Below are 27,974 nucleotides of genomic sequence, written 5' to 3'. Positions count from 1 at the left end.
CGAATGTGGCCTGTCTCCAAGCACCCAGTATTAGACATGGCTTTGAATAAGGAAGTGGTGAAAATATGGGTACATATAGGTCGTGCACGTCCTCAGGAAACGGAAGAAGCCACCGACGCAAAGTGGAAGTAGGCTACCATGGGCTTGCAGTCCTGGCCGGGAGCTGCTGTAGTTGAAGCCACCTCAGATGCTGTTGTGCAGCATCAGAACCCTGCAAGTGGGTCTTGCATATTATTTATTTTCCAAAAGAATACATGTCACATGATTGGAAATAGTAAAAAAGAATTAAATTATGATTGGTTTGATATTTATCTTTGTTATCATATGAAAAGATCTTTAGTGCCCGTTCCGGCCTGTTTCGTCTCGTTCCGGCTTTTACCCTGTCCCTGACTTTTTCACCAGCATACACCGCTGGAGTTGCTTAAGCTGTCTCGCCCCGTCCCATGTTACTACTAAAAACCACGAGGAGCAAACTGCGGAAAGATGTTTTCCTCGCGTGTTGCGCAACACCCGTCGGCATTTAAGGGCGTCCACGACTCTCTTCGCAAAGTTCTGCCTTGCTGGAAACCCGGCCGGAGCAGATTACCTAACTTCCTCTGGCTGTTTTGCGTGTATTTGCAAACGTTTGAGGGTTTCTGCAGACACGGTGGCGAACAACGCTTTTAAAAACCCCGTTCCCGTTTGCCGTCCTCTTTTAAAAGTCCCGAGATTAGGCAGAAAGTTGAGTGCCGGGGTGGGGTGGGGGCACAGAGCGCACCGCCGACCTCCAGGAAATGAGTAAAGTAGAAAGTGTGCGCAGTGAGCGGCGTCGCTGAGAATCCGGCGCGTAGGATGCTGAGAAGAAAGGGACGGCTCTCGAGCTGAGCGCTTGCAGAGTGGGGGAGAGCAACGGGACCTGTGCTGACTACTTAATCTAACGAAAAGTTTGTCACAGGGCGCAGTAAGTACGAGTTTGGCTGTGCTTCCTTGGATGGGAGCCATCGAACGTGCGGGGTTTCCCTCTTTGTGTCTGAAAGTCGTTGCGCTCCCAAACTTTGTGCGAGGGCTCTGATGCTGCGTCGGCGGCTTCTTCCGTTTCCTGAGCGTGCTTCACCTCCATCTTCGACGGGGAGGATACGACATGACTCTTCTGGGTTTCTTTCTTTGACCACCCCCTCCTCCGTCGCTGGGAGCGCCTGCTGTGGAGAGCAGCCAGTAAACCCCGGCCGCTTTCCTTATCCCGGGCTCTGCGGTGGGACAGGGGTGGGATTAATAACGTGTTCCCAGGGAGTCACAGGCGAATTTTGTTCTCTTCAGGGGAGAGGAAGTGGGTCTTGCATATTATTTATTTTCCAAAAGAATACATTTTCCAGCCAGTTTAGGAATTGGAAGTGGACGAGGAGGTGCGCTGTAAAGGAAGCAATTCCAAACTGCTTTCTCTTTAACTTAATGGAGGATTTTTCCTAAAAATAGAATCTATCTTCCAGGAAAGGAATTGCATCTAATGAAGCTTTCACAATGTCTTTCACATTTTCCCTATTTGTTCCAGCCTCTGCATTAACTTCTTTTATGCCATGAGAATTTTAACAGCTTTTACTAAATACATTTTGCTTAGATGTAAACCCTGTTGATTTTTAACTTAATGTTTAAAATGTCGTGCTTCAGATCACAGCCTTAAGCATTTCCTTTATTGACAGAGCCATCCTTCTAAAAATAGTGACTTCAGTGGACTTGAAAGAGTTTAACTCTGTTTAAGATTGCACTGCAGAATGATGGTTTCTTCAGTGGTGCCATCTCTGATTTGCTTCTGAAAGTAGGATTATCAAGCGGTAAAGGACAGGTTTTGCTTTAAATTGAAGGGATGAAAAATAGTGGACGGGTAGTTTGTTCCTCAATCTAAACTTTCATTCTGTTCTATCCTTATGTTCTACAGAGTACAGACCATTCATTCCAAACCATAGTTATGGGAACACCCATCAGATACTTATTCTAGGATCCTGATCTTTGGAAGACTTGGACTGATACTTAGTTCTACAACACTGAGCAGGCTGTTGATATTTCAGATTGTAAAGGATGATGCATCCTGAAAATAGACCACTGTTTCCTTGTATAGCAAAGAGAATGCTTCAAAATACCAAATATGTTGGGACTAGTATCAGAAGACATTTCTGTATTTGTACATTTGAACATTCTAAACACATACAAAGGGATTTTATTCATGTTTTGGGAACTTTGGTCTCATGAGAGCCATCTTTTCAAAGTTTTCTGTTTGGTTATTGAAAGCAAAACACAGAGATTCTTGTTTTATTTGAATCTTTTGATTATTTCAGGACTTCACAAACCCTAGAAATCAGTTGCCTAGCTTTAGATACTGATCTAGTAAAGTCCACCTTTTCATCCCAGAATATGCACCAAACTGAATAGTTCACAGATCCCTCGAGAGAATACCTGGGGTCCAGAATGGTCCATCTTGTTCTAATCCTTGCAATAGGCCTGTTTGTGATGTGCTTTGAACACCTGAAAATAGTAAATATTATTTCCATTCAGTAAGCTTAATCCTTCTCTCGATGATATATGTGGGGTTTGGAAAATGAGGTGAAACTTTGGCAGGAACTATATACAGCATATTACAGAGTGTGTAACAAAACCTTCAGCAGCTCTGCTTCTTTAAAGAAAAATCAATTTGGGGAAGGTAGGATTTAGCACTAAGAAACAGTCTGAGGGAAATGAGTGCTTGACCCTTCCTCCAACGTTTTTCTGCTACAACCTCTTCCCACTCAAGTTGTTGTTCTTCTTCATTTTGTGAAGTACCTAGTTCTATTTGAAAGGCAGTCCTATTATTTCCATGTCCGCCTGCATGGATTTCAGGTGTACGCTGATAACTTAAGGTAGGCTGCATTCCGTAAAAGAGAGCCACTTTATAAAACCAAACTGTCTTTTTCATAATATGAGAAATATTAAAAAGTACTTTACAAAAGTTGAAGTTTAGGGCAGTTCAAAATTAGCTATGCATGACAGGATAATTACCAAAAGTTTCATAAATCCTGTTGCCAGGGGCAACTACCTTTGTTGACACCCCGGGCTCAGGCCAGGGAGTCCAGCAGCCCACAGATCCTTTCAGGTCAACCATGAAATTGATGGTTATAAAGAATTTGTTGGAAGTCCCCCTCATGTGGTACTGAGCTTTGGAGCAGCAGAAGTTTTAATTTATTTGGGTATTTATACCCTGCTTTTCTTCTCTGTGGAGATCCAAAGCAGCTTACAAATTGAAGTGGCTTACAAATTAGCGGCAGGATTGTAAATTACAACATAATGCCTTGCATTCACAGTCCTGTGAGGTAGGTTAGGGTGAGAGAGACTGACTTGTCATTACACAGCAAGATTCCGGGGCAAACTGGGTGTTCAGACCTGGTCTCCTGGATCCTAGTTCAACACCATGTAATGAACAGATGTATTTAACCCTTAAGATCTTGGTTAAAGTAATTGAACTTTGGCTCAGGCTGTAAGTTGCTGCAGGCCTGGTTCCAGTGTAGCTGAGGAAAAATGTGCTGGCCTGTAAATTTCCAATACTTGCAGGCCTCTGCCAGTTCTCAAGAGATTTGACCTTGGGAGGCTAGTTGTCACTGTTCTTATCCTCACTCCCTAATTTCACAGGGCTGGCAATGCCATTCAAACAAGTGATCCCTGATTGGTTTTTGGCTGATAACATGACGATGGCCACCTGCCATGCACTGTTCCTTCTCTAAGACATTATTCCTTTACCATTCTGTGAGAGAGAAGATTGCTTTCATGCCTCTTGTCATTAATATACCTCGTATCACATAGCATGGAAATGGATTCCTTTATCAAACCTAATGGTGGAAACCTACCAACATCACAGCCATCTGGGCTCTGAGAGGGAGCAGGAAAGAGCTGCTGGAGTGGTGAGTTTCTGTTCCCTTCCTTAACTACTGGAGGGAATTAACTGAGGTTACTGTGTGGGAGGACAGTGTTGGGGGGGGGGGTGAGTGTGCAGAGCCTGCTGCAAAGTGGTGCCAGTAGGGGGCAGGGGAATTGTTAGGGAAGTAACATAAAACCTGAACTACCTCTGAAATGGATTGCAGCAGCATGGCTGGTGAGAGAGCTGAGGCAGTGACACGTACAGTCTGTGGCATGTTTGTATTTTTATCTGAGGGTAACAGCAACTTCACTTGCAGCAAGTGTAAGTTGGTAGCCCTACTGGAGGAGGAGATACAGGGACTTGAGGTGCACTTGTCTATGCTCAATTTAATAAGGGAAGGTGAAGAGTACATGGACAGAACGCATGAAGCACATTTCAGAGGGCAACATGAGGAGGAGGGAAAGGTATCTCAGGATTTGGAGGAGCACCCAATACAAGAGGCAGGCAAATGGAAGAAAGTAACCCCCAGGAGCAGGATAATCAGGAGACATTCTGAGCTTCTGATGCTAAACAGTCGGTTCCAGGATCTCCCCATAGATATTGACTCTGGACCACTGGATCAAGAGCTACTCCCCCAGACTCCTTGAACCTTGAAAGAAATTTCTCAGGCCCCTGTGGATGAGAAGACTCGAACTTCCTCAATATAGGAGAAGACATGTGCTGGTAATTGGAGACTCCCTACTGAGAGGGGTAGAGAGTAAAGTGTGCCGACCAGACTTGCTGTCTTGAGAGGTATGCTGTCTACCAGGTGCACATATCCGGGATGTGACAGAAAGGGTAGGAAGATTTATCAAATCCACAGATTGTTAGCCCTTCCTCCTGATGAATGTGGGAACAAATGATATTGCCCGGCACAGTCCAGAATGCATTAAAAGAGACTATGTGGCTCTAAGTAAAAAGCTTAAGGACCTGGGAATACAGGTTGTATTTTTGTCAGTTCTTCCTGTCGTAGGCCGTGGTTTAGGAAGGGAAAGAAGAATACTGCAAATAAATGACTGGCTATGTACATGATGTCATCAGGAGCAGTTTGGTTTTTTGGACCATGGCTCATGCTTTTGAGATGCTCTTCTGTGAAGAGATGGTTTGCACCTCACAAAGGTAGCCCCCCAAAGTAGTAACATGTGTAGATTTAAACCTCAAGGCAATGTGTCTATTAAGAACTAAATCTCATAGTATTCAATGTAGTTAAGATTGCAACTCTGCTATCTGGTAAATCAGATTCTTTTTTTTTTTAAAGGATTATGAATCTGATTTACCAGATAGCAGAGCTGCAATCTGGTAAGTCAGATTCATAATCCTTTAAAAAAAAATTCCTAGCTTGGGCATATGGCCCCAAACTCCTGAGAACTGTAGAGGCAAGGGTCTATTTTCTTTGCTATGGTCGAAATGAAAATCCCCAGCTAATAGCAGCTATAGTGGGGCAGATTTGATGAGAAGGGGAAGAGTTAGGCCCCTAAAACTACTCATATTTTTATTTATTCAAGGATAATATTGAAACTCTGCAACTGCTGCTCTGTTAAAAATTCTTAAGAAATGTCTGCAAAAGAAAGTGCCGTTTCAAAGAAATGAAAAATTGCAGATGAGCACCATGTTTTTGGACTGAGTACATCTTTGTTTTAAACGAGGATAAAGCAGTTTGCCTGATATGTCTTGAAACTGCTTTAGTATTAAAGGAGTACAATGTTAAAAGGCACTTTGAATCTTGTCACAAGAGCTGCTCAATATATCAAGGAGAGGTGTGAGTGAATGAGATAATTTAAAAAAAAATCAATGTTTTTGCAGCAAAATAAGTTTTACAAAGCACATTGAGGAGAACCTGTCTACTGTGAGGGCCAGCTATCATATTGCTAAATGTATTATTGAGGGCTAAGCTACAAGTGCCGAATGACTCAGGTTGGACACTTGTCAGTTTCCCTCAAGTTCTGATGGGAAATGTAGACATCCTGGTCTTGCAGCTTGGCTCTCCGACTGCTGTCCAATGGACTTTTCAACTGTCACTTGTCCAGCATTCCACCAAGCTGCCTACATTTCATCAAAACTTGAGGGAAGCTGACAAATGTCCAACCTGTGTTATTCGTCACTTGTAATTTGGCCCTGAGAGTGGTAGGCCATTCATTGATGGTGAATTTGTTAAAAAGTGCATGGTTAAAGTAATGGATGAAACGTGTCCTAATAAGTTATCTTGTGTTAGTTGTGTCAGTTTATCTGCATCTACAATCACCAGGTGTGTTGAAGAACTAGGAGAAGAGCTGCATATGTCACTGATTGTCAAGGCAAAAAGTTTTGAAATTTTTTTTGCATTAGATGAGAGCAATGACATTATAGACTCTGCTCAACTACTAATATTTATCAGGGGGATAGATTCCAACTTCAGAATTACAGTAGAATTGTGTGCACAACACAGCTTCAGTTTAACCATTCCAAAACTGCACATATTCTGGATTCACGCTGGGATTCTATGCTGCCAGTCTGACACTTTGCCTCTCTTGTGCTACTTCAGTCTGGCTCTTCCACCAACACTGCTCATGCAGAGTGGGAGTGGGTCCTGAGGGGCTATGGGCCTGGATTTTCACCCTGGCAGAGGCCTAGTGGTTATCACAGAGGCCATGTAACTGTAAATGGAGGATCTCCTTGTGAGTTGGGGGAATTAGCATACAAGTAGAAGCAGCAAGGGGGTAACTAGCAGGATCGCTACCTATGTTCCCTTAGAGAACTCTCTGAGAGAACTAGGCAGGAGTTCAACAGGAATGGTTTTTATTAAAGGGATGGCAAAGGCAAACACACAGGAAATCACACACAGCGTACACAAAGAGCTAACTGGAAAAGAGGGAATAGAGAGGAATGCAGGATCGGGTGATATATACCAGTCTAGAAAATAAACGATTATAGAGAGTAGCGGCTGAGCAACCAGCACTTTGTGGCAAGAGGAAGGAGGGTGTGCATAGGATCCCAGGACACGCTTACACACATCATATGGCAGGGCAGTCTAGTTATACTGGGGAATGTACCTTGGGGCAGAATTGCATCTTCTGCCCCAAAGCAATAGCTTAATGACTGTCTCTGGAGGTGAGACCATAAAATGGGAAAGGTTTGATTAAACCTTCCCGGGTGGAACTGTAGGTAAAAATAATGATTGATGAGCCATGATTAGTAGAAGGGAAGAGTTTATTTGGTTCCTGATTAACTCTGATTAGGAAGGAGGGAGGGGGAAGATCAGCTGGGTGTGGGTGATTAATTCAGGAACTTCTGGAAGACTTTTTGTCTTTACAGTTTTTGCACATCCCCAGAGGGTGGACTGCTGGCCAGTCCTACCTCGTGGCTCACGTTTCAGGAATTTTTCATCTCCTGATGGAATTGGAAACTGTTTTGCCGAGTCAGGCAGTGAGCCATGTGCTTGAAGCACATGAGGATAGGGAATTATGATATAACCATGTTCATAAATTTCCCTATTAGCGTGAGAGTATGGCTTGACTGCTAACAGCCAGTAGCAAGGTCTCCCTTGCAGGCTCTGGCAAATTGGCCTCTAACACTGCAGGAGCATGATCAACAGGTGCCTCTGCAGCATCAGGTCCTCTCTGATCCTGCTGGTCCTCCTGATTATCTGGCCTTGGCTTCTCACATTCTTCCTCTGAGGACTCTGAGTCACAGTCACTGGGCCAGTAAGAGGGGGTCATGACACCTTCAGATGGAGGTCATCCACTAAAGCAACCAGAGCCATCTCAGCCCCATAGCCCAGCCTGAAATGTGACTAAAAAGGATCTAGCGCATAAGAGTTATCCAAGAAGGCCTAGAGTTGGTCTGCTACTGTTCTTGCAATCACTTTGCCTAAAAGAGGCATATTAGAAACTGGCCACATCATTTTGTCTAGGGATGATTTTTTTTAAGTGCTTGGTTGATAACTGCTTCTTTCAGTGTCTGAGGGAAGGCACTTTGAGGTAGTGACTGATTTATGGTAGACATTAAGTGTTCATTTATGTGATCCATACGTGATTTTAGCTTGCAAGATGCTAAATATCTGAGTATTAATTGGGACTGGCTCATTTATCTGGGGTGATTTAAAGAAAGAAAGGGGAGTGCATATACATGTTTCTCTTCTTTAATTATGTAGTCTACAAAATAATTTAAGCACTCTTTTATAACTGTGTGCATGTCTTTAAATCATAAAATCACAATTTCTATCCAACTGCATATTTTCCAGTTCAGATTTAATAGCCAGATGTTTCTAGAAGGTGAATATTGAGGTTTTAGGAGCTTTATGTAGGGAGTTGGTACAGTTGGGTGGAGAATTGGTAGAAGTTCCACTATATATGAGGATTCCTGGCCCATTAAGTGCCAGTTCAGCTGTATAAGCAAAACTCCTTGCCCACATTTAGCTACATAGCAGGATGTGAGGTAAATGACTAAGAACTGAGTAGCATGCAGAAACAAATAGAGGTGCATATCCAAGAGTGATACATTTGAGCTCTAGATGTAATATTGTCTTAGCTGAAGAGATGTAAGCTTTAAATATTCTGCAGCAGCCATTTACCACCTTTCTAAAACAGCTATTGTTACCCAGATGGGGGGGGGACGCCTTGTGAGTTTGGGGGAATTAGCATACAAGGAGATGCCGCAAGGGGGGGTAACTAACAGGATCTTCACCAATATATACCATGATTAGACCCTTAGAGAACTCTCTGAAAGAACCAGGCAGGCGTTCAACAGGAATGGTTTTATTAAAGGGCAGTAAGAGCAAACAGGAAAAAACAAACAGCATGCACACAGAGCTAACTGGAAAACAGGGAGGATGAGTGAGAAAGATTTGGGAGAGCGCAATATTTACCAGTCTAGGAGGAGCAGAGGACGTCCATCGAAAGTAACAGCTGAGCGACCAGCACTTCACAGCAAGAAGGAGAAGGCTCAGAGCAGGACCACAAGTGACAAAAGGCACAGATTGGACACTTGTCTGCTTCCCTCAAGTTTTGATGGGAAATTTAGACATCCTGGTCTCGCAGCTTCGCCCTCTGACTGCTGTCCAATGGACTTTTCAACTGTCACTTGTCCAACATTCCGCCAAGCTGCCTACATCTCCCATCAAAACTTGAGGGAAGCTGACAAGTGTCCAATCTGTGCCTTTTGTCACTTGTAGTTCTGCTCTCAGACACATGTCTGAGGGTGTGCATAGGATCCTGGGACACACACACACATTGAGCATATGGCAGACCAGGCCAGTTATACTGGGGAATGTACCCTGGGGCAGGATTGTGTCTTCTGCCCCAAAGCAATAGCTTAATGGCTGCCTATGGAGGTGAGACAATAAAATGGAAAAGGCTTGATTGAGTATACCTGGGCAGAACTATAGGTAAAAATAGTGATTGATGATCCACGATTGTCAGGAGGGAAGAGTTATCAGGTCAGAAGCGTGTGGATGAGATTAACTCCGAAACTCCCGGAATACCTGTTTTGTCCTTACATTTTTGCCCATCTCCGAGGTATGGGGCTACTAGCCAGTCCTGCCTCATAACTCACATGCCAGAGATTTTCCTTTTTAGCTGGATCGGGAACTGTTCTGCCTAGCCAGGCAACGTGCCATATGCTTGGAGCACATGATATGAAGAGGCTTATGCTATTGTCATATTCATAAACTGCCCTTTCAGTGTGGGGGATGGTTGGACTGTTAAAACTACTTGCTATCAAATGACTTTTGAACTATTCATACTCAAAGCACGCAATGTAGATTAAAAAATCTAGCATGGACCTAAACAGTTTGTTCATTACTGAAAGCTATCTGGGAAAATGTATGTTTAAATGAAAGTTGTTCTTGTTATACAAGTGTGAATAAAATGTGCAGGTGTGAAAGAATATCAGGGCATGGCTGATGATTGTTGTTATATACTTCGTGATTGAGGCCTGCAAATGTTTGATTTAATCCCATGTGGTAACTTCATTTGTAGAAAACAGTTTACAGTAGGTTGGAATATGTCTGAGGTTGCCAACTCTGGGTTGGGAAATTCCTTGTGATTTGGGGGGGGGGGGTGGAGCCTGGGGAGAACAAGATTTGGGGAGGGACCTTAGCAGGGATAATGCCTCTCCAAAGCAGCCATTTTCTTTAAGGGAACTGATCTCTGTCATCTGGTGATCTCCAGGCTCCACCAAGCAGTTAGCAACCACATGACAAGTTCTTTCTTTGCTGTGTTTCCCAGGATATTCTCAACCAATCAGAAAGTGAAACTAAACCTCAAAAATCACTAGACTCAAAATGTAACAAGGTACTCTTTATTTTGCCATCTCAATTCTGAGCCTTTTAAAAGACAGCACTGTATTAATTTCCTCTGTAGCCCTGAATACTAGGTGCATTTTTGCAAACTTTGAAAACAAAAGGCTAAGATAATTACAAACAAATGCATAAAACTAAGATGGCAAAGTAGGATTAGTATATTCTTTTGTTCAGTGTTGTTTTTGTTTAAAATATTCATTTTAAAGTGCTTAAGGTTTTTGAAACACAGGTAAGAGATTGAAACATGGGTAGAGTTATCTTCTTAAAATGGAAGTGTTTTTGATCTCATAAGCGGTTTGCTGTCCCAGAGGTCCTTATTTTAAATTTATCTTCATGAGAAAGTAAACAACAAACTTAAAATTCATATACAATTAACAAAATTATGTGGTTGGACCCAGAGATTATATTATCTAAATTTAGATGGAACATACAAACAGGAAGCAATCCTAAGCATGTCAAAAATAATACTCATTTTATTCAATGGGACTTACTCCCAGGAAAATGTTTTAGGATTGTAGTCACAGAGACCGAACCAGAAATTGTTCACATGTTGAGGGTTGCCAACTTCGGCTTAGGAAGTTCTAGGAGATTTAGGGGTAGAGCCTTGGAAGGGGGAGTTTGGGGACAGGAAGGAGCTCAACAAGGATGTGATGCCATAGAATGCACCCTGTGAAGATGCCATTTTCTCCAGGAGAACTGTGCTCTGTAGCCTGGAGATCAGCTGTAATTGGTTGGCAACCCTATGAGGGTCTTTTAAGCTTCCTGCCTAGAATTTTGTAGGCTAGATTCTCCCATAATCATATCATAAAGTTAATTTTTTTAGAAGTAGTTCCTCTTATTCTTTCTTGGTTGAAATAGGTGTTCCTTTGCCATGAAAGACTGTTTATGAAAGATTTCTTGGCAGCTAACTCCTGCCTGTCTTGCTTGAAGCTATGAGCTGAATCACTTGTCATTTTACTTGAGTGACGCAGTGGGAAAACCTGGGATGATCTTTATTCTTTACTGCTGTCAGCAGTCAGTCTTGTTCAACCAGTTCCATATATCTGTTGGGGAAATCTTCTGTTGTTCCCTTTATTTGTATGTGTAAACTGTAGTTGCCGACTCCAGCTTGAGAAATTCCTGGAGATTTGCAGGCGGAACCTGTGGAGGGTAGAGTTTGGGGAGGGGAGAAAGTTCTGCAGGGGTGTAATGCCATAGAGTCCATCCTCCAAAGCAGACATTTTCTCCATGGGAACTGATTTTGATAGTCTGGAGATCAGTTGTAATTCCATGAGATCTCCAGGCTTCACCGGGAGGTTTGCAACTCTAGTATAAATACAACAATACTATTGCAAAGCTTCAAATGTGGCTTAAAAATCTGTTCCTCTGTGAAAATTAGAGCATTTTTATATCAAGACAGACAATCCAAGATTCAGTTTCTGCAGAAGCCAAACTGTTTAGATTAAACTTGCACAGCCTTATATAGGTCTGGTGGAATCACATGTTGCCTATGTAAACAAGTGCAATGCTTCCATCTGTATTGACAGAACAAGGGTTAGGGATGCCTATATAGTGGGAGACCACCTGAAATGGAAAGAACTGGGGGAGGGGGAGGAAATGCCTGTCATTCTAGCATATGTCAGCACACTATCACTTTCAATTTAAACTGGAAGTGACCAGGTACGTTCTAGCATTCTGTAGACTCTATGGTAAAATGATGCATTGATGTCACTTCTGAGCAAATGGGGAGTGAGACATAACTCTGATAGTAACTCTTCATTATTTCAAGCAGAAGCTCTCTTCAATGGGATGCCTTTTAAAATCAACATATTGCTTAAAATATATATTGCACACATAAAATAAGTACACATATTGAGCTAGCTAAGGAACCCTTATCTGCAGGATTGACATGTGGCCACTGGGAGAAATAAGTATTTTTTTAAAATTTCCATCACTAATGGTGTGACATCACCTATGGGAAAACTCCAAAACTCTGTCTTTTCCATAGTTCCAGTGGAGTTCTGGATCCAGTTCAAGGTGTTAACCTTGGTGGTTAAAGCCCTTCACAGACTGGGACCTGCATACCTGTGGGACCGCCTCTTCCATTACGTCCCCTGCAGGGTGTTGTACTCTGCAAACAAGCAACTCCTGGTTGTCCCTGGCCCGAAGGACATCCATCTGGCCTCAACCAGGGCCAGGGCTTTTTCTGCCCCAGCCTGGTGGAACGCTGTCCCGCTGGAGATCCGGGCCCTGCGGGACCTGTTACAGTTTCGCGGAGCCTGTAAAATGGAGATGTTCCGCCGGGCCTTTGGCTGAGTACCAGCGGGTGTCCTTCCATCTAAGACCACCACTTCTTCTGGGGCTGTCCTCGGCCATCTGCTATGCCCGTATATGGACTCCCAATATTTTTTTAAATAGCCTGCTCCTGGACTATTTTAATGACTTTTAAAAAATTATTATTGATTTTATGTTTTTGTGACTTTTAATGTATTTCTTGAATGTTGTTAGCCACCCTAAGCCCATCTGTGGGGAGGGCGGGGTATAAATAAAATAAATAAATAAATAAATAGTTGACAATTCCTAGAGAGGTGTGCTGTCACTTCTGAGTTTTCCTGAAGTTGTGTCACAGTATCACTGATGGCCACGTCCCATGCCCCTGCTCCACTAAATTCTCCCATTGGGTGCCACGCCAGGTCTAGCAACCCTACAAGTCATCTGATAATATCTGTCTTCATTTTGCAGGCATCTTACGTACTTATGCAAAAGGAAAATAAAAAAGTGATTTTTTTTTTCTTGGTAGTCCCTTTTTTTTAACCTGTGCTATTACTTGTAACAATGACAGATAATGGTGAGAGCTCCTTGAACATGTGTATAGTAAGAGAGAGATTCTGGCCAAACTTTGATAGGAACATAAATTATTAGAGAAAAGTTAACAGAATTTGATGTAGTGGTATCATTGGTTTCCTCCTGAATTACAAAAATACATTAAAACTGAAAAGATCTGATGATTTCAGCAGAAATTCCAGTTAGGTGCATGCGGTGTCTGGTAGTGCAAGCAATGAATTTCAGCAGGCCTTAAACATTACTTCTTTATAAACTCAGAACACACCCAACACGAAGGCTGAAACTCCACTGCCCTCCACCAAAACTACAGGAGTTGAGAAGATTCAAACAACTGGAACTCAAAACCAAGGCACAGTCCCCTCAGACATACACAACAGTGCATTAAGCATTTTAGTCATGCTGCCCCATTGTGTTTAGTTAGAATCAAGTCCTACTATGTTTTTAGAATATCATTCTGCTATTTGCACAGGGAAGATGCTTGACATAAAGCCACTGTGCATTATACCTTAAACATCCAAAACTCAAAACACTCCACGACTTTCTAAAAGCACATGGTGGGTGCCAGGAAAAGGTGTCTGTGGGTGTCATGGTGCCCTCTGAAACAGCCATTTCCTCCAGGAGAACTGATCTCTGGAGATAAATTGTAATTCCACCTTGAAGACAGTAACCCTGCTTAGGGAATGCTCTGGACTAGGCCGGAATACTTAGATACTGAGGTGCCTGTCACTCTAAGAGGTGTTGGACTAAAATAACTTTCTACGTTGTGTTGTTACTTATTTACACCCGTTCTTAAGCTAATACCTAAGTGGGAAATTGCTTGTCTTTTATTAGAATGGTAAAAGTGTCTCTTTGTAAACAAAAGTTACAGACATGGAAAGTCTGTGCCACTTGTGAGACCACAAGTGTCCTGATGCATCATTCCCATGATCCTGTTACTGGCTCAGACAGCCTCTCATCTGGCTCTTAAACAAAGCCATGCTTTGTTGTCCTTCTGGTTATGAACGTTGCAAACTAAGCAAGCATTTGTGCTTGCCTCAGCCATGTCCCAAATGAGTAATGTGTGGGCTAATTGCCTTGTATGTGGTGCTTCTGCTATGGTAGCACGTGTCAGGACTCTTATTTCCAACTTACAATTTTTCTTCTTTGTTGAAAGAAGAGACTGAGTATCCTTTAACTGCTGTTAAATGGGAAATATCCATGCAATCTGGTAATAGTGGAACACTTAAGAGTTCACCTCTGCACAGTGGCTCATTTGTAATGAAAATGAATCAAGCATTTTGCCAGGACTCCAATTATGCCAAACTGGTATTCCATGTTTAGCCGTTAATGTGCAGGTAAAAAGTTTTGCTGTGATTCTATACGTGCCTGTTCTTGGCCACTTCATCCCCCTGCCTCTTTTTGAATGATTATCTAAGGGCTCAGCTATCCATGTTGTAGAAAATCCATGATCAGGATCTTCTGCTTTTTTTTTTAAAAAAAGTGCAAGATTTAGGACCCTCTGCCCCACCCCCAGATTGCTGTTTGTAGGTTCTTATATGCGACATCTCCTAGAATTAACAGCTAATCTCCAGACTACCAAGATCTATTCCCTGAAGAACACAGCTGCTTTGGAGGGTGGATTCTATGGCCTTATACCCTGGTGAGGTCCCTCATACCCACCAAACTCCACACCCACATCTCCAGAATTCCTCAACCCAGAGTTGGCAACTCTACTTCCCACTGTCATCTCAGCATGAGACATAGTGGGTTATGCAAGACAGTGAGATTGCCAAGGTACCTGGAGGAGTAAAAGCTGGCCATGGAAAAGAGAGAGTAAAACCCGCACTGTAGCCACCTGGATGCTGGGATGAGAGTTTAGAGGCTGTGAAGAAGGGAGGGTGTTGTTGGAGAGGACAGACCCTTTCATCCACAGTAGAAGTCCTACAGCTTAGGAATATGGGGGAGGTGCAACAGTGGAGAACAATGCTCAGAAAAGCCACAGAGACTCCTGAGCCACTGAGTCATGCTCTGAGGTGTGGTGCAAATGAAGATGTTGGCCTTATTAGCTGCAGGCTGAAAGCATGACTGTTATTGTGGCAGCTGTGCCAGCATTAGGTTTGCCAGCTCCAGCTTGGGAAATTCCTGGAGATTTGGGGGCAGAACCTGAACAAGGCAGAGTTTGGGGAAGAGCTCAGCTGCCATTTCCTCCAGAGGAATTGACTTCTATAGTAATTCTAAGAGGACTCCAGCCCCACCTGGAAGATGGCAACCCTAGCCAGCATTGATGTCATACTGGGAACTGGGTTGCTTGGCCCACTGTACGGCATTCCAGATTTAAGAAATATAAGGTGGAGACAATCTTTCCTGGCACTGCTCTTCTAGGTGTTACAAATAAGGATTAAAGATAATGAAACCAGTGAATTGGGGTTTTTTTACAAGTAGTCTCCTCCCTCTTTCTTAGCAATTGGTGGATGTTATGGGTAAGTTTCTGGTCCAAGACTGCATTATATTCATGCTGCTCTCTGCTGCCTGTTTCTAGTGTGCACTATGGTGGGAGAAAGCAGAGAAACAATTAGCTATTTTGGAAAGCCTAAGAATAGATCTTATGCTGGAGATGAACATCTGTGTACGCAGGGGACATTCCAGCCATAAAATGCATTGGTCAGGGCTGCCTCCTACAAAAATGTCTTGTTTGACAAATAGCTAACTGGGCAAATGTTTTACTAGAGAAACAGGTGGGTCCAGGAGCAAATTATTTGGTTTGTGTAAAAATATTTGAACCTGTTGATTAAGAAACACATTAAGCCTGGCAGTGCTCCTACAATAACAGACAGACCTATTGTTTGTTTTGAGGAGAGTGTGCACCGTCTGCTCAACCCACAGTTTTACTCTTGAGCAAAGGATTACGGTCCTATTGAAATGCTGTAAAAATGCACTGCATGAGAATATTGTAAAGTCTGCTACTCCTTGAAAAATGTTCCATTAGTTAGCTGCTGATAACAATAGAGCTGGCCAGAAGAAAAGGGCAGAGCAAAAAAATGTAATTGATGTTCACATAAGCTGAAAATGTCACTGTAGGTAACAGTTTTTCACTGATGCTTCTAAAAGCTGTTCACATCACTTACATACATGGAGCTGCCTCGTACTGAATCAGACCACATGCCCATCAAGGTCAATATTGTCTACGGAGACTGGCAGCAGCTCTATGGGATCTCAGGTGGAGCTCTTTCACATCACCTACTACCTGATCATTTTAACTTGAGATATCAGGGATTGAACCTGGGCCCTTCTGCATGCAAAGCAGATGCTCTGCCACTGAGCCACGATCCCTTGAGTGGGCAACGATGTGTCACATTAAGTTCAATGTAGGCAAATACAAGGTGATGCCCATTGTAAGGGGAAAAAATCCAACAGCTTCTTCAAGTATATGCTAATAGAGTTTGAACTTACTCCTGCTGAGAGAGGGAAAGGCCCTAGTGTCATACTGGATAGCTCAATGGAAGTGTCAACTCAGTGTGCTGAGACAGTAAACAAGGCAAACGCTGTGCTGGGGATTATTAGGAAACAGACTGAAAATAAAATGCCCACTTTTACAATGCCCTTGTAGAGCTCTGTGGCGTGGTCTCATTCTGCTCACCTCATCTCAAAAAGGAGATTGCAAAGCAGGAAAAAATACAGATGATGGCAACCAAGTTGATTAGAGGGTTGGAGCATCTTTCCTATGACGAACAGCTGAAGAGTTTGGGACTTTTCAGTTTAGAAAAGAAACAGCTAAGGGGGGAAAGGATAGAGGTTTATAAAAATATGCACGGGACAGAGAGAGTAGACAACTTTTCCTCCCAAGTGACTACAACTCCAAGGACACCCAATGAAGCTGATGGGCAGTAGATTCAGGACAGACAAAAGGAACTACTTCTGTACACAGTAAGTGATTAAAATGCAGAACTCACTGCTAGAGGATGTGGTGTGATGGCCACAGGCATAGACTGTTTTAAAGTGGGATTAGATAGATTCTTGGACAATAAGAGCCAAAACACACGTTAAGAAAAACCTAGGTTCAGCACGTGTTCTCTTACCTCAAGGTTTGCCGGGATCTGTAGGAGTCCTGGAAGCTTAAAGTAGGCGTCCTGGAAGCTTAAAGATCTGTAGGGGTCCTGGAAGCTTAAAGTCCTGGAAGCTTAAAGGATCTGTAAGCGTCCTGGAAGCTTAAAGGCGTCCTGGAAGCTTAAAGCTTAAAATACAGGCGCCTGTATTTCCCTTTCCCCTTTTGCTGCTCTGTAAATGCTAAACTTTAAGCTTCCAGGACGCCTACAGATCCCAGCAAACCTTGAGGTAAGAGAACACGTGCTGAACCTAGGTTTTTCTTAACGTGTGTTTTGGCTCTAAGTCTATCAGTAGCTGCTAGCCATAGTGACTAACGGGAACTTCCGCATCCAGAAGCAGCGAACCTCTGAATACCAATGACGGGAGGCAACTTCAGGGAAAGGCCTCGGCCTTGATTCCTTGACATTGGCCCTCCATAGTAACTGATCGGACGCTGTATGAGACGGAATGCTAGAGCAGATGAACCACAAGTCTGATCCAGGAGGACTCTTCTTGTGTTCTTATGAGACAATGTAAATCTTGTTTTTAAGCTTTTCCTTGCAGCCAGGGCAGGTTTTAGAACTCATTGACAGTATAGCTCCCTGCAGCAAAGCAAAGAGGAACATGTTCATAAATCTCACTGTTGGGCTGATTTGGAGTTACATGTGAGATTGTGGTGCAGCATCCCTTTCAATATAATTCTGAATGTTTGATCTAAAAGCTAATGGGCAGAAAATTACTTGGACATGTAGTTGGGTAATTTGGAAGAGGGAAAGTGTATCTTCGAATAATGTAATGCTACTTCTGCTTGGCTGTAGAGGAAATGTAACAGCATATCATTATGCAGGCTCTATTGTTTTTCTCCATACAAAAACTCTGTTGACCTTGTCTCAACATGCTTTGCCAGGCATTATGCTTTAGTGAGGGAGAGGCTACTTTGAACTGCGTACAGGAAGAACGTCAGGATTTCCATTAAAATTATGTATTTATTTGAAAGGTAGATCCTTTTCCAAAGATTCTCAGCAAGCATACGGAAAGGATGTCCAATATGAATTCACGTGACTGACCTTGCTGGCACTGCACTACACAAAGCAGGATGTTCCTACTATTTGTGAAAGGCAAGAGCAGTTTGTCCCATAAATTTCTTTTTCAGGTTTCCAAAAAAGTGAAATAGGATGTCCCCATGAGCCTAAATTGTCCTATTTCTAAATGATATCTCAGCTTTTTGAGAGGCTATGTTAACTAGGAAGGGGAAAGTAAGAAAAGCCCCTCCCCATCCAGCTGAAATAAAGTTTTCTAGTAGAGGGCAGAATTGGGGTACCATCATTTTCTTGTGCCCCTGCTCCTGGGCCTTGAATTCCAGTCTGACATCAGAAATGAAGTTTTCCCTGATGTGGAGAAAGTGTGTTTTGAAAAGCTCTCTCTTGCTAAATATTAGGGAATTGTTAAAAGTCGCAGGAGCAGCCAGGCCAGAGTAGGGAATGTGGCAGCACGAAACATGAAAGCAAAAATCTTCCTATTTCATGAATGTACAAACAATAATCTAGAAAATATGGTAAGGAACCAGGAGGATGTAACTAACAAATAGAAGTACAAATGAATGTAGAGGCTGTATTTGCTGTCATTAAAGACTGTGGGCCAAGCTAGACATGACGGCATCCACAGCTCCAAACCATGGACAATGATGCCATTCTAGGGAAGAATTTGGACATTTAAAATGCCATGAGGGCCCACTCCCACAGCGTAGGGAGACCAGATCTTGTCATTCCCCCTATGTGTGTGTGGGCGGGGGAGGGGGAGGTTGCCTAGTCCTGTCATGCTGTCCTAGCAGTATTTTTAAATGGGCAAATTCTTCTCTAAAATGGCATTGACGTCCACAGCTCAGATCCATGGACACTGTAATGTCTAGTTTAACCCTATGTCTGCACTGGGGTTGCCAGCTCCAAGTTTGGAAATTCCTGGAGATCTGGGAGGTGAAACCTGGAGAAAGTGGGGTTTGGGGAGGGAAAGGACCTTGGCATGACATAATGCCATGGAGTTCACCCTCAAAAGTAGCCATTTTCCCCAGGTAAACTGATCTCTGTGGCCTGGAGATCAGTTGTAATTCCATGAGATCTCCAGCCACTACGTGGAGGCTGGCAACCCTAATCTGCATCCAAGGACACCAAATATTAAAATGTAAATCCCCTGTCCTCCCTCCTCACAGTCAGATCAAGGCTTTATTTGGTTCAATATCAGGTTTCCACAATAATAACTGGTAAAGGATTTAAAGAAACTTCAGAAAAAATGTCAAAAATTGGGCTACCCTAAAGCGATCCATACACACTCTTTATGTTTTGCTTCCAAAAGAAGAGAGGCATCTTTATTATGAGAGGGCACAATACCTGACCATTTTGACAAACAGCTACTAAAGATACAAAAACCTCATGAGTCAGTTTCTGTGCTCCCGCCACCTGCAATTCTTGTAGTGACCCTCAGATCATCTCTTCTTGATGAATCTTACATTTGAATAATTTCCAACAAAATCAAATGCTGGACCCGATGATCCATTCTGTCAGGTCTGTTCCACCTCTGGTACTGTTTACTTTCTAGAGCTTGACTGCTAAAATTCATTGAATGTACTCATGCTGTTTCTCTAAAGTACTTTGTCTCTATTACTACTGCTACACTCTCAGGAAGCTATAGATACAGGAACGCATTAATTAATCCCTCTTCCTGGCCTCAGAATCCTGCTTAGCTTTATAAGCAAAAATGACTGTCCTTATGGCACCAAATGAACCACATTGAACACAGTGCCCACTATAAATGCCATCATTGTAGGTTGCATAAGAGTGGTTGAATGGCTTGGACTGGATCTATTGACCTAATGGCACTTAAACCACTTCCATTGGCAATGATCCCCCCCCCCCCGCATTTCTGCTACGCACACTGCAGATCCTCATTTTGCTCTCTCCTCTGTTTTTGAGGGGCCCCTGGTCTCCAGGAGCAGAGGACTGCAGGGGAAGGAGGGAAGTTCCATTCCACAGACTTTACTCCACTTCACTTTAGATCCAAACTTTTTATTGTAACAGTTAACTAAATATATAGTTTCTCCCAGATCCCCATGTAGTTTGTATGCTGCCATATTTTTGAAGTTGTATGTTAAATTATTTATTAGAATACTAGTCTTGTTTCTGGAAAAAAAAAACCCTTGGTACAAATTTCCATCCTAGCTCATATGCTAGGCCCTCCTTCACCTCCTTAATCAGGAATGATCTTCATTATTTCAAAAGATGTCACCAAGAGTTCTTTTTATGTTCGAGATGCTCCCCTATTTTGCCAACTCTTTCAAATTTTCATACTCCTCTTGCTCCTCCTTTCAGATTTTATGCACTGTAGCAAATTCAGCATAAAAATGTTCCAGCTGAAGCTGTATTTTTACTACAAATTCACAACTTTGAAGTGGCATGGGGAAGTCTTGTGTTTTGGTGCGCAGAGCAAAGCGGCTGCGCTCTTTCCAGAGGACCTCTCTGGACTAGCTTATCTCAGCTCTGCTTCCCCTGTGTCTGAGCTTCCTGCCAACTTTGCTACTCCCAAAGTGATGTTTGTTACTGACTCCGTGGATGGAACAAAGGGACAACAGAAAGTACTCAAAACTCCACTCTGTGGCCCACATAATCCTTGAAGGTTTATTTCCTGTTTCATGTTTGACACCACATTTAATCATTGAATAACAGAAGCCAGATCAACATCTCCTAAGAGGGGTTCTGTGTTCAAAACCCACCATTTCTGTTTGCATCACCCACCTCCTAATTAATTAGATGTATGAAGTATGAGTTGTTGCTGCCGTGGTCTGAACTGATTCTGTAAACCAGCTGGCGTGCATGGGCAGCGTGAGAAAGCATTTATAAATACTTAAAAAGTTTTTTGTGTGTATCAACACTGGAACTATGATTATTTGGCATCTAATCTTGCACATGCAAGAAAAACAACCACACCTTTCACCTCAGAGGCTTCTGATTAAGGCTCTAGCATGGCCTGCCCTAGTATAACTTCTCACTGAAATGCCAAGTCTTTAATGCAAAACCTCTCACCATATTTCACTATGTTCTGGTATGCAGAGTCTCCAGTGTGCACAGAATTCAAACTTTTGGCCTTGCAGGTCGGGTTTCAGGGCCTGCTGCTCTAAAACTCAATCCAGCAAGCATTAAGCAATTCTGTTTCAATAGAAAAATTTTAGTAACTTTTTGTTAGATTAAATGAGAATTAAAATGCTGAATGTCTGAACAGTCATCCCCATAATCACGACTTTCGGCATACTTATTGCTGATACACTAACAATTAAAAACAAGCCAGTGTTCTAGAGACCTGGAAGAAAATCCGTATGAGGACTTCTTTACACTTCGTTGCTCTTTGCTTTCATGTGAACATGGATTTACCATAGTAATTCCACAGCAGAGATGCTGCATTATATTCTGCATTTCCTGTTCACACAGATTGGAGAAGGTGGTATTGCATTATGGATGGGCAGTGTTTGATCTCACATGTGGATTCACCTCCCCCCCCCCCCCCGCAGCTAATGCATGACCAACGAATAAACAGATCCAATCCTCATGAGTTGAATACCTGGAAAACCTGCTATAAAGTTAAGCATGTGGAAGAGTCTATGATTTGCAAACTTTTCAAACCATGTTTGTTTGTTTTTTTAAATGTGGTTTGTGGGCTGTTTTGTCAGTTTTTACATCACACCACACACTGGCAGTTTCCTCACTGCTTACCTTCCCTCGGAACAACTCGGAACATCGTGCAAAAAACATGGAAGATCGCGTTTTCTTGCGTGAGATTTGCACGATGTTGCACAAGAAAACGCCATCAGCTGCGTTTTTTACGCGATGTTCTGGGTGGTTCCAAGGGAAGGTAAGCAGTGTGGAAACGGCCCATGGTTAAAATTCCTTTACTATTGTTTGGTGGGATATTTGAGAAGAGCCTGTTGAAAGAAAAACCTTCCAATTCCACAGCCAAAAATGCTTAGTTCAGCAGCTGGGATAAATTAGGTTATATTGCATCATTTGCTTTTCCAAATGTTTTCCAATGTTATGACGTTTAGATGTGTTTATTTGTTTTGATTGGTTTGCACCAACTGGATAGAATGGCAGCAGGAAAGGTACCTTCTTGGACCTAGGATCACATCCTTTATGAAAACCAGGCAGATTAGTCCAAAAGAAGTTTATGCTTTTTGACTGTTCATGTTCCCTTTGAATTTTACCATATTAACTGAAAATGCAAATGCTTCCCCTAAAAGCTAAACAGCAGACACAGCTACCCTAACTCTGCAGTAGCTTCTGCTGATATCAGCTGGGAAACAATGAGGATGAACGAGCAAGGCAGGTGAAGACTAGCAAGTTCTTCAACATTTAGATATTCTTGTAATTTTCCCCTTACATATAATACGCCATTTACTACTTTAAAAGAAGCACATCCTTTCGTCACCAATTCTCCATTACTGCCAGAGGGAGAACTGCCATCTCTCTCTTCTTGCTAGTTTTGTGTAGCCGTAGCTAAATAATGAAAAATATATTTCGTCTGGATTACATTTTCTTGCTGCCATATATGTAATAAATTTGCATTTCTCTAGCTGCCATGGGGATGCGTCTTCCTACTAAGGAAGACTAAGCTGTATAGAGAATCTCTTCCCAAATTGGACCCCCAGATAACCTTAACTGTTGCCTTTTCTAGGATCCCAGCATACACCACGATGGATCTGTGTTGGATTGCAGCAGTCTGAGGTCGACTGGTCATGTTATCAATGAGACAAAAAACTGTAATTAGCAGCATTACAGATTACTTCCTAGTAAAGCAGGACTGTAATGAAGATGTTAATACAGTAGTAGATTGGGATACTTTCCTACCCCTTACTAAGGAAAGTTTCCTTTCTCATTGTAACTTCTGGTGTCTCAGAACATGTCCCTGAAATGTACTGACCCTTGCATAATACTTTATTAAATAAGTCCTTTTGAGATCTGGACATTTACATATCTTTCCGAATTAGAGAGGATTCATGGATTCTCCCCCCCCACTCAAGGTATTCCCTTAATTCCCTTGTGTCCATGTTCAGATATAAGCAAGGTTGACCATGTGCTTCTCTTTCTCTTTCTCACAGGAAGAGCTTTGCCATGCCAGCAGGAATCTTCCGGGTGTGCTTTGTAGTGATTGCAGCTATTGTCAACCATCCTCTCCTCTTCCCTAAGGAGAATATCACGGTCCCTGAAAACACAGAGGAGGTCATCCAGAAAATGAAAGAGCGGGAGGAGAACCTGAGGCTAGAACGGCTTAAACTGGAGCAGGAGATAGCAGTGCAAGAAATGTTAGCCAAGTCTTCAGAAAAGGCCACAGAGGCAGAAGAGCAGTACATGCATGATCCACTCTCTTGGAACTTCTGGACTGCTCTGTCCTTGGTAGTTTTCCTGCTAATTGAGCTGTGGAGGCAGGACTATCAAGAAGGGATGTGGCAAGACTATAGCAACGAGGAGGATGAAAATGCAATTCTGGGAAAGGCATTCAAGGGGGTTGTCCTTCCAGATAAAGTCACATTAGCTAATTTCTATGAAAGATGCATCCAGAATGTGACCAGTGAAATTGCTAGGAACAGAGAGCTTGTGGAAGGATTTGCAGATGACTTACTAGAGGCTCTAAGGAGTGTATGTAACCGGGATGCAGACATGGAAGTGGAGGAATCCATAGGAGTGGGAAGCATGTATGAAAACTGGAGGGTTCATAAACCCCTGGCCTGTGACTTTATTGTCCCTTTTACTCCCCCCGAGCCATATTGTTTCCAGTTAGAGACATGGCATTCTGGAGAATCCGTTCCACTAGACAAACAAGGTTATGGTTTGATAAAGATCTGCCGGGCAGATGAGAACTCAACAGGCTGTATCTGTGACAAGACAAAGCTGGGGGAAGACCTACTATGCCTCCTTCATAGCAAAATGAATCAGTCTAGGCACAACAACCATATGGAGGACTTACTTTGCTACAATGACTCTCGCTACCTTGATGGTGATCAGGTTATGACATGGTTCCAGGTTGCGCTTACCAAGGCATGGAACAAGATTTCACACAAGTACGAGTTTAATCTCACTTTCAGCCTCCTAGAGTCTCCTGGTGCCCTAAAAATAAAGTTCAGGTCTGGAAAGACCATTGCCTTCAATCTTACCCCTGTGGTCCAGTATGCTGATTCTGATGTATACTTTATCTCTCACTTCCCATGCAGTGATCTGGCAGAGGGTTCCACATCCAGTATTCACTGGTTTCTCACATTTGCAGTGTATGAGAAGAGGTACATCCAATTTGTTTCAAAAATTCTGCCTGCCAACTCTTGCCACCTAAGCTGTCTCCAGATTCTGGCCTTCCTTCATGGAAAGCAGTGCAGTCTAACAGGACCAAGCAGTCTTACGAACTACCACTTGAAAACAGTGATGTTGCATTTGCTACAGACCCATCCCAGTTCAAACTGGGCTTTTGGCTATCTGGAGGCCAGGCTACAAGACATGCTTAAATTCTTGGAGAAAAGCTTGCAAGAAAAGAGGCTTTACCATTTTTTTATTGGAAACAGGAACCTGCCAGAGGAACTGGGCATTCCAGTGGTGTTCCAGAAGGCAGAACCTATGAACCTTTTCCGCCCCTTTGTATTGCAACGAAGTTTTTATAGAAAAACAATGGACACATTTCATGAGATGCTGAGAAACACGTCTACTTTAATAAATGAGTACACCATGCATGTCCCCATGGGACGGGCAACTCCACTAAACAAGGAACTGCTGTAGTAAAACAGTTGTTCGTGGGCTCAAATCTCTGAAAACTACAACCAAGCAGATCTCCCCATTTAGGGAAGACTGATAAATATTTGGGGTGGGGACGGGGGCGTCTGCAAATGGTTCCAAAGACTCAAATGCACATAAGCACAGTGTCTCTATTCTACCAGTATTGCTGGCTGATGTTACCCAGGTTCTAATGTTTTACCATTGAGTATGATGTTTGCTGGAATCATAAGAAGCAAAAAAGAAGCCTGACCTCTAATTTATTCTTAAATTGGCTAAAACATTGCTTTTCTGCCTCTCGTAACGTTTTATTCCTTTCAAGACTGAGGCCTGGATGGAGATGATAGAACTAGTAGCGTTTTTTTACCTACATTTAAAATTCCCTGTAAATAGAAAACCAGTACAACAGTGAAGAGTTGCCCTGTTTTGGAAGTTTTCTATTTGCATTTTTTTTAAAAACACACAGAACAGATTGAAGTGCTCCAGTCTGTTCTAAAATCTCTCAGCCTTTTAAAGCTCATTCTTCTGCATTTCCTGACACCCCACCAAAAATATCTTTTCAGGTTTCTCATTAATAACTTTGAGTTTCTTATGGTTCTTTTAAGAAACTGGGCAGGGGCAAAACTATTCCTTGGCACACAGAACTACCTGATAGAATACTTCCTAATGTTCTGAAAAAAGGAATGGCAAAAAGCATTCATTACTCTGCTCCCAGACTGCTAAATTTACAATGTACTATATATACTGTGGCCTATTTTTACATGTTAAGTTTTATAAGCAGACCACATGAGAGAAACAAACTGTGCTTCATATTTTCTGAGAGGGTCTAAATTTAGTGTGCTGCAAGCACAAGAATATGTGTCCCAGGTTCCACAAGGGATGATGTCCTGGACAGGAAGGCAAAAGTTCATATATTTAGTGTGTAATGAGGAGGACAAAATAGAACAGTTGTGTATTTTTAAAGATGATTTTGGATTAAGGCAAAATTGCAGCTGTTTTTTAAAAACAAATATAAATATTTGTGCGATGGTTTTTCAACTCTTGCTGAATTTCGATTAGTAAAGTATGTGGGTCAAAGTCATGCTTACACGGCAGTAGCAGCAGGTAGATTTGCTATCTTTTTTTAACTATGCTGCCTGGGCTGCGTTGTTTTGCTGCTGTTTCGCAAGTACAACTCAAATACTTGCTTTGCTACTTCCTGTTTTGACAGAAGCGACTACAGGAAACAGTTTATATTGCTATGGTTGGATGTGTGTGTTGGATTGCTTTTTATCATACCTTGAGCAATGGTCTTTTGAACTGAAAATCAGATTCACAGGGGAACTAAAAATACCTCCACTGCACTGAAGAGAAAAACTAGAATCCTGGAACAGCATGCTAAAGTTTTGTCTCCTGTACAAGATTAACTGCATGCCTTCCTATCTTCAGAAAGCTCAGCTAGCATCTTGGACTCTGCCTACAAAGCCTTAGCCTTATCAACGATAGTGCCCGTCACTGGAGGCGAGGTGAGGAAAGAAGGTGTTACTTGGTTGCTGGTACAGAATCAACTCCCCTCTCCTAGAAAGGTATTGCTGCTGCTCTGGCTGGGATTACAAATCTGAAGCCCTGGCTGCTAGATGGGTCCCTGTACTAGCAGGAACCACATCTGCCTGCAGCACCAGTCTGACCATGAAGTTCCTCATTTGCACATTTACATTCATGGATGGAATAGCAAAATAAGATTTTTTTAGAAATTTGTATTTAATTTATTCCATTCTGTCTTTTGTTAAATCAAGATGGGTAGCCGTATTAGTGTCTGTAGCAGTAGAAAACAGCAAGAGTCCAGTAGCACCTATAAGACTAACAAAATTTGTGGTAGGGTATGAGCTTTCGTGTCAGTTCATTTCTTCAAATATCTGAAGAAGTGAGCTGTGACTCACGAAAGTTCATACTCTATCACAAATTTTGTTAAGTCTTATAGGTGCTACTGGACTCTTGCTCTTTTCTTTTGTTAAGGAAAGTATTATGCTTCTAGGTAAGACAACTGAATCAGCTGTTTAAAGTGGCTAGTGCAAATTCAGAACAAAAAATACTAATAAACACTTCTACATAAAGCCAAGTAAAATTATAGAAAAAAAGAAGTAAGTACATGCAAGACTTTCAAAATGTCTTAGTAGACTAGTTACAGACCTAGCAGAAATAGCTTGCCTACACCCTTCTTGGCCTATTGGCATATCACAAGTAATGTGTCATTCTGCCCCAGTGTAAGACAAGTGTTGTCCTATTACCTTTGCAGTAAGTAAAAGCAGTGCAAGGACACACTGCAGCAGGAAAAGATGCTAGGATCTTATTGTGTCAAATGTCATGTGCTTTTGTTAACCAGTGGTAAAAACATAAAACCCGCATCTGCATAATACAAAACTGTTTCTAAAGCTTGAGGTAAAAACAGAAAGAAATAGTTAAAACTTTTCTGGGGTTTTTTTCCACCTTAAAACGGCTTGGAAAATTGGTTTTGCAAAAATGCCTTAACGTCCTCTGGAACCATAAACAGAGGTGCCAGACCTCTCACTGGAATCCCTTTCTTGTAGGCAACTTCTACACTTAAAACTTTTAATGTTTCTTCCACTCTTGTCAACATGCTGTATAATTGACTCCTTATAAAATACTGGCTCCGGTTAATAGGCCTGTTAAACAAACCATTGCAACTTCAGTTTTTTTATTTTAAGTAATTACATGGTTGAAGCGGAAAATATCTATCTTCTTAACCCAGTCAGCAGTATTCCTAGATTTGTTATAGTTCTGAAACTGTTTCTCAAAGGAGAAACAAATCCAAATGTTTATGGTATAAAACTTTTGAAGCAGTGCATTTTCAAATAGTACTTGCATAGGAATTATCTCTACCTAGGGTATTATCAAACATCCATGAGAGGCTTTATTAAACTGCAGCTTTAGTATTAAATAAGTTTTTTAAAGGTTCTGTATGTTAATTTAGTCAGCACACACTGATACACTAATGCATTCACACAAAACACAAAAATGTGTGATTCAGCAAGTATAGCAGGCTCTCTGACTGTTTCCAAAAGGAAAGTTTTCTATCATGCTATCCTTTCTGTACAGAAAATGGATTGGGGGGGGAGGG

General features: G+C 42.2%; 1 protein-coding gene across 2 annotated transcripts; it reads left to right on the top strand.

The window, feature by feature from the left end:
* Positions 1–576: 576 nt before the first annotated feature.
* Positions 577–25,894, top strand: ITPRIP (inositol 1,4,5-trisphosphate receptor interacting protein). 2 transcript variants are annotated; one of them, XM_054983225.1, is made up of 2 exons: positions 577–646; positions 23,200–25,894. In XM_054983225.1, the coding sequence occupies exon 2, from the start codon at positions 23,213–23,215 to the stop codon at positions 24,860–24,862; it is 1,650 nt and encodes a 549-aa protein (XP_054839200.1). In that variant the 5' UTR covers positions 577–646; positions 23,200–23,212; the 3' UTR covers positions 24,863–25,894. The 2 variants fall into 2 exon arrangements, with proteins under 2 accessions (XP_054839200.1, XP_054839199.1); XM_054983224.1 differs by having other exon boundaries at positions 593–940.
* The last annotated feature ends 2,080 nt before the right edge of the window (positions 25,895–27,974 follow it).

Source organism: Eublepharis macularius, chromosome 6 (genome assembly GCF_028583425.1).
Source record: "Eublepharis macularius isolate TG4126 chromosome 6, MPM_Emac_v1.0, whole genome shotgun sequence".
Classification (NCBI taxonomy): Eukaryota; Metazoa; Chordata; class Lepidosauria; order Squamata; family Eublepharidae; genus Eublepharis; species Eublepharis macularius.
The sequence above is the reverse complement of the archived record's forward strand: the minus strand, read 5'-3'. Positions and strand labels throughout refer to the sequence as shown.